This window comes from Gymnoscopelus microlampas (genome assembly GCF_963454915.1).
Source record: "Gymnoscopelus microlampas genome assembly, chromosome: 21".
Lineage (NCBI taxonomy): Eukaryota > Metazoa > Chordata > Actinopteri > Myctophiformes > Myctophidae > Gymnoscopelus > Gymnoscopelus microlampas.
Genome location: NC_139958.1, coordinates 30,983,118 through 30,997,935, shown reverse-complemented (window position 1 = coordinate 30,997,935; position 14,818 = coordinate 30,983,118). Strand labels below are relative to the sequence as shown.

At 43.0% G+C, this 14,818-nt stretch overlaps 1 protein-coding gene across 2 annotated transcripts in view; it reads left to right on the top strand.

Moving 5' to 3' along the window:
• Positions 1-14,818, top strand: part of lpar1 (lysophosphatidic acid receptor 1) — a 65,063-nt gene that overhangs the window by 28,795 nt on the left and 21,450 nt on the right. For both annotated transcript variants that reach the window (XM_084046901.1, XM_084046900.1), the window contains exon 3: positions 6,600-7,368. In XM_084046901.1, the coding sequence (XP_083903027.1) occupies positions 6,624-7,368 (745 nt within the window). In that variant the 5' untranslated portion in view covers positions 6,600-6,623. The remainder of the gene's footprint in view (positions 1-6,599; positions 7,369-14,818) is intronic.

Sequence of the window (14,818 nt, the reverse complement as noted above, 5' to 3'; positions counted from 1 at the left end):
CTCAAGTAAAAGTTTTGGGGATCAAGATCATGTGGTCAGAATCACAACATTTTCTCTATAACCCGAACACAGTTTACTAATATCAACAAATGATTGATATTAGTAAACTGAAAGTCACAGTCACAATTTATTTCCAAAGCAGAGGTCCAGATAAGCTGGAGCTCACACAGTGTTTGTTGTTCTGTTGTATTCATTCAGCAAATAAATAACTAGTATTTTCTACTTCTTCAAGTACTACCCATGAACTCACACACATACATACACACACATGTACGTACACTATACACAGAACACACATACAAAATACATACACTCACACATGCTTAAACTAGCTGTACACACAAAACTCATAAGCTTTAAAATGGGCCCATAGTATAACTTTTACAAAGGGTGGTCCAGAGTTTTTCTTTACTGATGAGGTGCAGAACTTTCAAATATTTTGGCAGACAACAGTGTGTATGTTTCATGGCTGTCATCACTCCCCTCACTTCCACGGGAGGCTCTCTTATTTTGAAGGCAACATTATTTTTTCCTCCCTCTTCGCTAAGGCTTAGATAGCTTTCAATATTTCAACATGACAAATTGCTCCAAATGGCAAATCTCCTGTATTTTCAGAGCCAAATATTGGCAGAGATGGTTCTCTTCGGTGTCACTGCTGGTTATCTAAAGGAGAGAGGGAATATGCAAGCAGTTGTAACTGCTAAGAGTCCTCGTGAACTGGAAAGGCCATGTAGGAGATTAAATAAACAGAGGTTGTACAGTCTGTAGTGAAGGGGGAGATCAAATTCCAGGTTTTTAAGTTTGGGATTTGTACCAAAATGTCTGGGTAAGTCTGGCCTGTGGCTGGGTGGGGGGGATTGTAGTGGGATGACCCACAGTTTGTGTTTACAGAGTAAGGAAGTCTTTTTTTTTTGTGAAAAAATGCTTATTTTCTTTTATTTTTTTTATAGTGAACTGATTCTTGCTGATTTATCATTTACAGCAACTGCAGAGGATATGGTACAGTGGAAGGTCATACTAGAATGCAATCAGAAGGCTGAGCCTTGACCTACACACACATAATTCACCTTTAATACTCATTATTTAATTCCCATATCCTCCCTTTATCATTAATGCTATCATCGTGCTCACTTCCTGCCCTCTCTCTCGCACGCACGCACGCACGCGCGCGCACGCACGCACACGCACACACACACACACACACACACACACACACACACACACACACACACACACACACACACACACACACACACACACACACACTCTCTCAATGATAATAAATAAAAAACAGACAAACTGAAGCACACTGCTCAAGCTGAGTGGTTGGGTGTTTCCGGTCTAGGAGTGTGACAGAGAGCTGGCCTAGCTGCATTAGCACGCTGCTGCACAGTACAGAGAAATACACTGTGAAATCATCACTGTTCATTTAACTCTGAGAGAGTAAAAAATGGGCCCAAGTACGAGTCCATTTGGGGCCATTTGTAACAGTTATTAAATGAATGTTAATGAACACTGGCGATTTTTACGGTGTATCGCAGTCATACATAGCGCAAGATCGGAGCGTGCGTGTGCGTTTGCGTGTGACATGCTGCTGCTGTCTGGTTTCCTCTGTTGTGTTTTCTGAAAGCAGGAACACTCGTAAAAGCAGACCAGATGGGAAAAACATGTTTAAGCCTCATATCACACCAGGCGTCATTCACACCCACACGCACACAGACACACACACACACACACACACACACACACACACACACACACACACACACACACACACACACACACACACACACACACACACACACACACACACACACACACACACACACACACACACACACACACACACACACACACACACACACACACACACACACACACACACACACACACAAACCGTTTGGTTTCATTTTACGCTCTCAAGAGTTAAAGATCTTATAAGGGTCCAATTGGTTACCAACTCTCCATCATTTAGCTGGAAACCACCTGGAACCCCCTCAAGGACCACTGGTGGTCCATGGACCACTGGTTGAGAACCACTGGTGTAAATGAATTCATGTAACACACATTGTTAAAGCTCTCCAGATAAAAGGCGCCATAGAAATGCAGACCTTTTACAAAAGGCACGCAAACACACATTACCCTCTGTGTGCAATGTTGTAATTAGTGACCTGAAAACAACACAGTATGCGTTTTGTTGCTAAAAGTCCTTCTTAGTGACCTTTTGTCCTAATAAGCCCTCGTTCCGGTCTTAATGAATGCATATGAAACACATTTGGCTCCAGCTTCATCCCAGATGGCTATCACTGAAACAAGACTTAGCCTAAATGTTAAAGGGAATGTTTTGGAGGGTGAGGGGTGCTTGTTTGTTTTAGTGTCAAGGATGGGCTTAATTACGACCCACGGCCGAAAAAAAAAAAATCAAAACTTATGTTGGTACAGTGGTGTGTTCAAAACCTTTTCATGTCAAGGACCCCCAAAATTATATGTATTTGGCCGCGGACCCTCAAAATATTTGTTCCAGGGACCCCGAGAAGCAAAGATTTGAGTTAAAAATGTTCACTTTAAAAAAGAATGTATTCAAAGATTTGCTAACATTTTTTTTTCAAAAATAGCAGATCTACAAGCTCATAGCGCGGCACAGTGCCGCGCTATGAGCTTGGATATCTGCTATTTTTGAATAGCCAAAGAAATCTAAAATGACACAGATGCGTTCCCAGTCTTTATGGGTTAACAAGCATTGAGCACTAATGAGTTTTACTCCATGCACTCTCCAACCCATAGCCTAGTATAGTTCATGGTTCTGAGCGTGTAAGCAGCTTTTTCCCTTTTGTAATGACCACCACTGTTAAACACACAATCACGCATGCATACACGCACACACACACACAGTATATATGTACTGTATATACACGTATATAAAGCAAAGGTCTCAAGGTAGTGCAACAGCCCCAGTAATTTTCTTTGTTGAGGTTTTTTCCATGCCTACAATCCTTTCATCAGGTTAGGTCAACACACTTTCCAAGTGCTAAATATCTCACCTCAGAGTGTAACACAGATTGAGAGATATCACATCATTCACATCAAAGCACACAGCAAATGTCAGAGGCATTCCTCTTAGCTGAAAATATTAACAACTCTCTTCGCTAATGTGATCTCAGTCCATGTACACTGTCATAATGTGTGGCCTGTGGTTTTTGAGCTGTGCTCCTATTCTGACAGTTTTGATCAATGTAGGCCTGGGATTTTCATTTGCTCTATTCTGAATAACTCTATGGCAGCGTGTCCTCTATTTAAACATACTGTTGATGATGTATTGTATTGTTCTTTCCTTTGGTCATAGAGAGCTGCAAAGATTTAGCTACGTTTCAGAGATTTGCATTCCCAACTAGCATCGTTCCCAATTAAATCATTTAAAATAGAGGCTTCAGACGTTCAGAGCCCGGTGAGGAGCATAGGTGAGGCATTTCTTTTGGGCTTCTTTTACCATTCATCTTGTCTTCAGTCTGTGGTGACTGAGTACTATAACATCTGCTTTGTTTATTGTGTTTGAATTGAACTTTGACCCGCCGACCCCCCTTATCCAAACAACTGCACCCCACTGTGCTTGAAAGAGGTGGTCTTGTAAGTGAAACCTGGAGTGGTTCATTTTTTTAATTACCAATCGACCTAACAGGCTGTATTCTGCACAGCAAAACCCTGGGTGTTCATTTAATTCGGAGAGTATAAAAATCGACTCCTGAAGAATGTATGCAGTAGGCTAATGCGTTGTTTACGACCCCAAAATGTATCCGAATTAATATCATTGCCACCAGTGCACTCAGAGGCTAAAACTCATACATTCTTGCAGACTGAAGCATAGATTGTAGGGTGGTCGAAGGCTGATTTAAGCAGTGAAGTAAACTGTGTAAAGCGTTCAGGCCATTCATCAATCGACTCTAAAAAATAAAGATGTTAGTTTGTTAGTTTTGGATTGTCTGCCTTGCGTTCCCCCCTCCACTACATCCATGCGTTGGATGTGGATGTGTTGGCTCCCTGAAAGAAAACTGCAAGCGAAATGACTGCCAAGAGGGGTCAGCGCAGGGCGCGTCTGTCCCATTGGTTGGTCATAGTTCATCAGTGTTGAACCCGACGCTTCGCACGCGCCGGACTTCACACGCTTAGGCGACGTCAACGTGACGCAACAGGCCCCTCCGACCGTTGTTCTCATAAACAGTGGTGGGAAAAGTACTAAAATTCTTTACTTAAGTAAAAGTACTAATACTGCAATATAGAAATACTCTGTTACAAGTAAAAGTCCAGAATAAAAAAAATACTTCAGTAAAAGTAAAAAAGTATTGGCATCAAAATGTACTTAAAGTACCAAAAGTAAAAGTACTAAAATGTTTGAAAATAGCAGATCTACAAGCTCACAACGCGTCGCGGTGCGTTGTGAGCTTGTAGATCGGCTATTTTCAAATAGCCTAGGTATAAAATAAGGCTAAAGTGGTTAATGTATGTTTCATAATGTAATACTTTATATCTGCAAAGTAACTAGTAACTAAAGTTAACTAAAGCAAATAATTGTAGTTGAGTAAAAGTACAATATTTTCCTCCGAGATGTAGTGGAGTAGAAGTAGAAGTATTGAGTAGTAGTAGGAAATACTCCAGTGAAGTAAAAGTACCTCAAAATTGTACTTAAGTACAATACTTTAGTAAATGTACAGTGCTTAGTTCCACCACTGCTCATATAATAGAAGTGAACAGGGAAGCTGATGCTTCTGGCACATCTGACGCTGTTGTCAGACCGGGGGCTTTACACATGGCCTGAGCCAAACTAATTGGTCCCCGAGCTAGATGTGACTACACACACCTGTTGTGCAACGAGATGCACTCAGGATAAATCAGCCATCCCCACTCACATTCTTCACTTACTGTAAATAAGGAGAGAAATAAGGAAAGGACCTACAGTAAGCGTCACTTCATTGGTCTGACAATTCCAGCTGGCAGATTTGACGCACTGAGAGGCAAACTGGAGCCAGACATTTTGATGGAATGCGTTGAAGTCAATGAGAGCCATGTGGACAAGCCAAGAGCATGAATAATAAACACTTCTTTGAATGACTGCAACCTTTGTAAAATAATCGGTTCAGAGAAGTAAAATGAAAAGATATCACACGTTGTTTTCTGACGTATTGTTTTTTGTTGTGCACACTATATGATTTTATTGAGGTATCTAAAGAGCACAGAGGAAGTTTCTGACAAGTATTATATGGGCTGTCATCGTGAGACTGCCATTAGTGACAGCCTGTCATGAACAAGTTTTCATGATGACTAGCCCATAGGCCAACTGCCCAGTCAGAAACGTACTCTGTGCTCTTCAGATACCTCAATAACATGACATCAGAAAACAGCATGATGTATCCAACCCATGATCTGACAAATGTCTCAATCTTTAGGAAATGTTGTTTATTCATGAGCTTGTCCAACCTGCTCTCATTGCCTCTCAATGTGTGTATGGACCATCCTACAGAACGGGTCCCATCCTTCTTTACCAGTATATTCTTTACTTGTATCTTATTTCCTTGGGGCTAACTATGATACGGTTACATATACGGCATGGCAAGCAGTGTACTACGTAGGTACTTGGAAATAAAGGACTTTGAGATTCTTCCTTTGTGCCTGTCAAACAGATCTGTTTCCCTTATTACCCGCTACATTTCTGACCAGGGAACGGAGGAACAGTTGCGACCACATGGCTTCTGTTTACTAGGTGTGGTCTGCTTCATTTGGAAAGCAGACCAAATGGAAACAACACTTTGATTTACTTACACACTTTGGCCTATTGGGGCCCAAGAGGTGAGAATACGCCCTAAAAGCAAGAGCTCTGATGTAGGACTGGTTTGCTTCATTAGTCATTGTGGAGTTTAAACAGTGCATGGCTGTTAGCAGTGAATGCCTCCCAAAGCTCTGCCTCTGGTGTGTTGCCCTGCCCTCTCAAAGGTTCATTGTGACATCACTGAAGCCTATATTTAAGTTCAAATTCAAGACTCTCCCGTTCCCAAATGGCAGATTAGTTTTTTAAGGCAATGTATTCAACACAATACAAAGGCTCACAAGGGGGAACAAAGTAAATGGAAACTAAATGACTGACCTGCTGAAACTGTGATTACCTAACCACTTAATCCCTGTATTTAGTTGACTGGAGTCCCCCAGTGCTCTATTCTAGGACCCCTCCTATTTTCCCTCTACACTAAATATCTTCACCAAACATCTACTGTACAAGCTCTAAAATGTACAAGATCTACAAGCTCACCATGTGTCACAATGTGACGAGTTGTGAGCTTGTAGGGTTCAAGTCGGTAAGATAGTATTCAAGTGGGCAAGCCTAAGGCATGTACACGCACACACGCACGCACGCACACACAAACGCACGCACGCACACACACGAACACGCACACGCACACGCACACACTACTACACGAATCATGAACAGACATTGATAGAGCAAGTTTATACAGGAAATAAAACTATTTCTACAAGTATTTGCTATTTAACTCTGCTATTGCATCCATCAGCACCAGTTTGTTAATGCGTTTTTCTCATCCCTTGTCTTTCAGAAAACTTTCACTTGACCTCCAGCCATGGATATGGATAATGAACAGTGCTACTACAATGAGACCATCGCCTTCTTCTACAACCGCAGTGGCAAAGACCTCGCCACGGACTGGAACACGGTCAGCAAGCTGGTGATGGGCCTGGGCATCACCGTGTGCATCTTCATCATGCTCGCCAACCTGCTGGTGATGATCGCCATCTACGTCAACCGGAGGTTCCACTTCCCCATCTACTACCTGATGGCCAACCTCGCCGCCGCCGACTTCTTCGCGGGGCTCGCCTACTTCTACCTGATGTTCAACACGGGGCCCAACACCCGGCGCCTGACCGTGTCGACGTGGCTCCTCCGCCAGGGCCTGATCGACACCAGCCTGACGGCGTCCGTGGCCAACCTGCTGGCCATCGCCATCGAGCGCCACATCACCGTGTTCCGCATGCAGCTGCACACGCGCATGAGCAACCGCCGCGTGGTGGTCGTGATCGTCATCATCTGGACCATGTCCATCGTCATGGGCGCCATCCCGAGCGTCGGCTGGAACTGCATCTGCAGCCTCGACACCTGCTCCAACATGGCGCCCCTCTACAGCAACTCCTACCTGGTCTTCTGGGCCGTCTTCAACCTGGTCACCTTCGTCGTCATGGTGACGCTGTACGCCCACATCTTCGTGTACGTGCGCCAGAGGACCATGAGGATGTCGCGGCACAGCTCGGGCCCGCGGCGCAACCGCGACACGATGATGTCGCTGCTGAAGACCGTGGTGATTGTACTGGGTGAGAAAAGGAACTCTGATCAATTAGTCTGTCTGTCTGTCTGTCTGTCTGTCTGTCTGTCTGTCTTAGCTTATTTGGTGATCTAACCTGCATGACGGGCGAATCACAAAGCATTGTTTTATTCTGTCTCCTGTTTGCAGGTACCAGGATATCTTACAGTATTTGGTGGCCATCGATAAAATAAAAGGTCACCAAATACTTAGATGTTATAAATACCGTAGTTAAATATTTGATATATTATGAATTACAGTACGTTTTAACAGCGGGCGACTCTCGGGCGATCGCCGGGCGACATCGTCCAAAAGATAAAGAAAATCCATCTTCCATCGCCCCCTGCCCACTTCGCCCTATCGCCAGTAGTTGCCGCCTCTCATAGACATATAACGCACTTCCGGAAAATACTATCCTGATCGCCCGCTGTTAAAACGCACCGTTAGAGTTGTAGTTGTAATACGACCAGGATGAGGTGGTGGTCTATGGATCGCACTGTAGATGTTTGTGCATGCTCACGTGTGAGAGAGTGAGTCAGGGAATGTTTGTGCAAGTGAGCAGCGTGTTTGTGCGTGTGTGTGTGTGCGTGTGTTTGCGTGTGTGTGTGTGTGTGTTGTGTGTGAGATCAGCCACAGAACAATGTGTCTGTTGATAAGTCCATCAGAGAGGCTGTATCATTCAGCCCTGGGCTCTACCCCAGGGTCTGCCTAGCACCACTGCCTCTCACACATCATCTGGAGCCTTGCACAGTAAAATCCTCTTAATTCAACTCAGAACAGTTAAATTCTTCCCAGTTAATTTAACACTGTTTTAGTGTGTAGAACTGGAATGGATGGAGAGTGCACTTCCTCGTACCCATAGTGTTTCAGTACATATACGTTGTATAATTGTATTTGTTTCCACTGCATGTAAATGCAGCATTTGATGAAATTATACTCAAGGTAGGTAAGTTAGAAGGTAAGGTAAGGTGAGTTTCAAGATCACTGTAGGTTCCAGAGCACTACAAAAACAGCTCAAAAGGTTTTTCATACGTCCATGCAGTTATGTATATCCTCAAGGATATCTACTGTATACACATGACTACAATATATTTGAAGCCAGTTCATTGCTGTTTGCCTCGAAGAAGGTCCACTGGCCTTTCCTAATAAACTTGCATGGACCCAACCCAATTTTTTTGCTTTTTTAGAAGGTGAAGTGAGCTAAATTAAAACATTGAGACCTTGCAGACCACATGTAAACACAGAGCTTCCTCTTGAACTTTTACTTGACGCTCATTCTGTCTGTACACAACACAGAGCGTTTTCTTTCCATTGACGACACTCATTCCCCAAGCTTTAACCTTCACCCTTACATGGCAAACATTGACCCTTACCTTTACCGTAACCATAACGCCTAACACTGCAGCGTTATAGTCTCTATACCGTCTATACTAGGCCTATGTCTGGTCCAGTGATGAGTGAGAATCTATACACAAGTAAAAGTACTATTGCTCCCATAAAAAAATAAGAATACTGAAGTAAATTCAAAGTACATGCAAAGTAGCCTGCAAGTTACTTTGCGTTTTAATATTTAGTAAAGTAAAAAAGGGTGTTAATAGGCTATAACACATAGGTAAATTAGGCTGAATAGTAGCCCATTCTGATTAAAAACACCCTGACAAACGGCACTCGGGTGGTCCACGGATGTTGTGGGTTCAAATCCACTACGTGGTTCATCCGGCTTTGTCGGGTGTCTACACCAACACAATTGGCTCGTGTTCAAGCCGGGCGGGGAGGGTGATATTTGTCACTGTATACATTACTACGGGCTGGGGCAGGGAGTGTCGGGTGGGAGGAGTACGTCCTCCCGGTGGGAAACGGCTCCTCACTAGCAGGTGAGTCAGTAGGATACAGCAGCGACAACACAGAAATGTGTGGGGGGAGGAATTAATTGGCGTAACGACTAAATTGGGGGGGAAAAGAGGGTAAAAAATGATTGGCTACTGTAAATAAATAATAATCAAAAAACAAAAAACTACCAGGCCGAGGTCACAACCCAGGCCGAATGAGGGACGCAACACAGGGTCAGCTCCGTGAGCAGTAGCTTAAATTACTGCTCACAAATGTGGCAAACAGCCAGGACATTTGCAGTCACAGAGTGACTCAGACAGGCTTTCCAAAAAACACAAAGGTTAGACATGGTTTTGCGTGTGGATCTGATGCTGGACCCAGCCTCACTGCAACAGAGAGAACGACAGGATTAGGTCCATTAAATACAGCCCGGTAACTACCATGACCCAATTGCCTGATGTGCCGCAGGTGTGCCTGATAGTTGGCAGAGCCAGTCTTGTCACCCCCACCCACAGACGGCACCTAGATCACGCGACCCCTACCACACACAGATTTCAAGCCTTAATGTATGTCAAAGGCTGCACTCAGTAGATTGCATACCTCTGCCAACACTGCAACTGTCAAGATATGACATAATTGTCTTATGGACAAACCTTTTGTACTGTCCTCAATATAAGAGCTAGATATATTGACAGTCAGATAAACTCCTCCTTGACATTAAGACTCTGAAGGCAGTTGTTCCATATCCACAGGTTTACTAACATTCAAGGAAGGTGAAACTGAAACATACACATATGCATAATCAAAACGAATATTTAGGAAAAACATACTCATCTACAATCATCCATAAACATGTAAGCAATAAGTACATACCCATTATGCTATCAAAAGGCTATGATGTAGGTGCTGGATTATGACAGATGAAATACACAGCCTCTCTGTGCTCAGCCATGTGCTAAACTGAATTAACTTCCTGGTTACAGGTGATCACGTGACATGCTACAGGTCACCTGACTACTGATACATTCTGTTCTTAAAGTGACCACACCCAATTACAGAACATACAGAATTGCTTTAAACAAAACCCACTTAAAATATTAACGTGCAACTTAAAATGTTGTAACTTAACACCTTTCTCTCTAAGTTTTTCAAGATTATCTTTTGCCGTCTGTTTATTTATTTACAGTAGACCTCTCAGGTACCATGGAAGTCGGGACTCGGGAGCGATGTAAGTCAGGAACAATTTAAGTTGAGAATACAAAGACACAGAGATTCGGTGTGTCCTCCACAGACCCGCGGACAGAGACAGACATCTGTGGTTTTTCTGTTCTGGAAAACCGCTAGTACAACCAAAGTCCCACTCGGCACTGCAGTGCACACCCACTGGTCATCTGCAACACACACGCCAAGGGTGAGGTCAGGTTGGACGGTGTTATGTGTGTGTGTGTGTGTGTGTCCCGAGTTATGCCTGGGACACACACGCATGAACCGACGCACGCACACACCCACACACAGAGGTTTCATTAGATAGATAGATAGATAGATAGATAGATAGTAGAGTGTAGAGTAACTGAGGTCAGAGAGAGGGGACACATGCAAAACGTGATGGGAGTTGTATTTTAACTGGAGTCCTCGTGACTCACGCAGAGCGTAATGATCAGAACCTCATGGCTTTCCAAAAGGTGCCTGGCTGGAAAAGTCACTGTTACTGCTGGATGTGCCAATAAATTGCACTTAAGGGAGCTACAGTTGGAGGGACTTCTTTTTATCTTTTATGATTGTCTTCCTTTGGTCCACCACTTAAATGGTTTGTGGATGTTGCACGACTATTGTGTCCTGTTTGAGATTATTCAATACAAACATGTTTTCCCCTTCAGGAAGTCTCCAGGTCTCATAAGAGATGTGAAGCGCTAACAAGTCGTTTTGTTGCTTTGTGGGCTTTGCACATACAGTGGCTCTATATTCATTATATAATGATTCACATGTGGCTCTGTTCAGCGCCTGCCTGCATGCGTGTATGGAGTGTGTGTGTGTGTGTGCACACACACACACACACACACACACTCACACACACACACACACACACACACTCCATACACGCATGCATGCAGGCAGTGCGTGCGTGCAAATAATATTTAGTCTATATAAACAGTGCATACATACAATCTATATAAACAGTGCATACATACAATCTATATAAACAGTGCATACATACAATCTATATAAAAAAAGTGCATACATACAATCTACAGTATATAAACAGTGCATACATACAATCCATATACAGTATCTAGGTATGTATCTAAACAGCTCCATTTGGAAGGAATGTATCTCTTTAGCAATGATCGGGCGATTTTTAGAGGGAAGTTGTTCAATACTCAACATGACACCTCTGTGATCGCAGAATATGCGTGCGAGTCCAGTTACCAAGAAGTCATTAAATCATTGTTATTTAGCAGATGGACTGGTTTTGTTCCAGATTAGTCATGAAAAATGTGAACCGTGCCAGTTTTCGTCTCAGTACAATGTGTCTGTCTGACCCAATTCTGCCCTAGCTATGCCTTACAATGTTGCTATAGGCATGTGTGCAATGCGATGTCAATGCTGAAATAACTGGTTAAGGAAAACTCAATTTTGTGTGTGTGTGTGTGTGTGTGTGTGTGCGTGTGTGCATGCATTTGATTGTGCGTGCATGTGTGGGGGGTCTTAGCTTGTGTCAGATGTAAGAAGGTGGGCTGCAAGGAAAGAAAAGGTGGGGAACCACTTGTCTAGATGATAAGTGCATTTAATATGTAGTATTATGTGTGTTTGTGTCTGTAGTACATGAAAATTAGGACAATGTCAGCCGGTGTGCTTGTGGATCAGTGTGTGTATGTGTGTGTGTGTGTGTGTGTGTGTGTGTGTGTGTGTGTGTGTGTGTGTGTGTGTGTGTGTGTGTGTGTGTGTGTGTGTGTGTGTGTGTGTGTGTGTGTGTGTGTGTGAGTGTGTGTGTGTGTGTGTGCGTGCGTGAGTGTGTGCGTGTGTTTGTGCGTGTGTTTGTGCGTGTGCGTGTGCGTGTGCATGTGCGAGTGCGCGTGCGTGCGTGCGTGCGTGCGTGCGTGCCCACACATGCACGTGTGTGCATCTGTAGTGTGGGAAAAGAACATTTCGTGTCAGCAGATGTGTTTGTCCCAGAGAAAATATTCAGAGGGATTCCGTGTGATTTGTCCTGTGTCCTCTGTTATCTCACTCATTTGCTTGCTGTCTCAGGCCAGCTCCGCACTTTCACTGGAAACAGAAGAGAGTCAAATATACAACTCGTTTGTTGAAGAATGGATTGCAAACATTCACGTTAGCCTGTTTATAACATTTGAGTCAAATCCTTTTTTCCCCCAAGAGAGGCCATCATATCACATGACATACATACTAATAATTAACTATTAGTATATAGGTTTGTACTGGAAGTAGTAATAATAATCTAGTAGTAGTAATAGTAGAATAAGTTGTAATAATAGTTGTGTAATCACTCTAATCATAGCATAATTTACAATTTAAATATTTAGCCCATCACTGAGGGGCAGTCTCCAGGTCTCACTGAGACCTGGAGATTCACAAATTTTTCATGTTTTTTAGTTTTTACATACATTCATGTTATTGGTCATCCTCTTACTGCTGTGTGGATAGTTTATGAATATCATAACCAATGAAAAGTATTAACAAGAGCTTGCAACAAAATCTCATAACTCTCACAACTTCTTGCTGTTGTTGTTTAACACGGCATGGCTCTGCAGGAGTCTGTCTGTCTGTCTGTCTGTCTGTCTGTCTGTCTGTCTGTCTGTCTGTCTGTCTGTCTGTCTGTCTGTCTGTCTGTCTGTCTGTCTGTCTGTCTGTCCATGTGTCCATGGACACCCAGACCCAGAGGGTGTCCATGTGTCCATGTGTTTGCAGCATTGAAACTGTGTTCATCTACGTTTTGACGCTGTTTGTGTGTCCCGCTCCCTCACTTGGCTGGAGCCAGCGTAGGAACTCAGTGACATACTCGGAATCACACGTTGCCCAAATTCAAACAGCATGTTCGAACACAGCGCTATATTACATACACATGTGTATGCTAAATATGGCGGCTTTTAAGCTTCGACCGCACAGCTAGTATAAGCCACTGTGTCGGTCTGTCGGTTGGTTGGTTGGTCAGCACGGCTGTCCAGAAATGTTCAAGTGCAAACCAAGAGGTGGTTGCAGCTCATCACCAAATGATGTGCTTGGTTTAAGCTCCTTGCCAGTGGGACCAGTGGTGTAAAGTAACTAAGTACATTTATTCAAGTACTGTACTTAAGTACACATTTGAGGATTTTTTTGCTTTACGGGAGTATTTCCATTGTTCTATACTTTTACTTCTACTCCACTACATCTCAGAGGCAAATATTGTACTTTGACTCCACTACGATTATTTGAACACTTTAGTTACTAGTTACTTTGTAGATTTTGATTATTATTACAAAAGATACATTTACCACTTCAGCCCTATTTAAACTTTGGCTATTTGAAAATAGACGATCTACAAGCTCACAATGTGTCGCAATGTGACACGTTTTGAGCTTGTAGATCTGCTATTTTCAAAAGACTTTTACACATTTTAGACATTCTGCATAACTAGTACTTTTACTTTTGGTACTTTAAGTATATTTAGAAGACAATACTTTTGTACTTTTACTCAAGTAAACATTTGCTTGTAACAGAGCATTGCAGTATTGATACTTTTACTTAAGTAAACAATTTGAGTACTTTTTCCACCACCGGCTCATGGAGGGAGGCCTTGCATTGGGAGAGAAGTGGAAGGGAGTATTATCGGAAGACACACTTCTCTGTTACTGGCAATGCAGCCATTCATGTGATTGACTTTCAAGCCAATTTCAGATGATGGAGCACTCGACTGTATAGCTTGTGCTGAATATGTGCAAATCTTTTGACGAGGCTGACTTGCGCGTGCCTGTGCACACTGCAGCAGTTGAAGCCAATGGGTACGAACTTGCCGAAACAATTCAATTCCTCACAGATGTTAACACTGGCCTTTATGGGTATGGTTAATGGCAGTATGTTTCCCTGACCCATGGTTGAGTGACTTTGCCTCTTGTTACTTCTCACTATGGAAGTCATCTACGTTTCAAATGTACCACTTCTTTCAGTAACACATCAGACGCTATAACCGCATGCTACTGCAACCAAATCCAAACAGGCAACATTCTCCAAAAGTTTCCTTGTAAAAAAAAACACAATCTGTAAAAAAAAAAAGGCAATTTGGCCTTTTTCAAACCATGCCCCTGTTCCAATACTCTGGTGTATGATGTCACCTAGAAACAGCAATGAAATCCTTAGTATGAAATAGCCTCCCCGAAAAGAAAAAAAAATACCATCACACCCATTCTCGAAAGCCTCTCTCTATCAGCTACTGCTAGTAAGTGCCTGGCCAGGCCCCAAATTAAGTGACATCACAATCAAGTTTCCATTTTACCCTGAAATGAAGCCAATAACGAAAGATTGGAACAAGTGTGGAGAAAGCATAGCATCATAATGAATAGAAACATTTAGAGCAGTGTTTCCACCCCAGTCCTGGGGACACACATACTCCTAATTATCATTGTAGCTTTACAAAT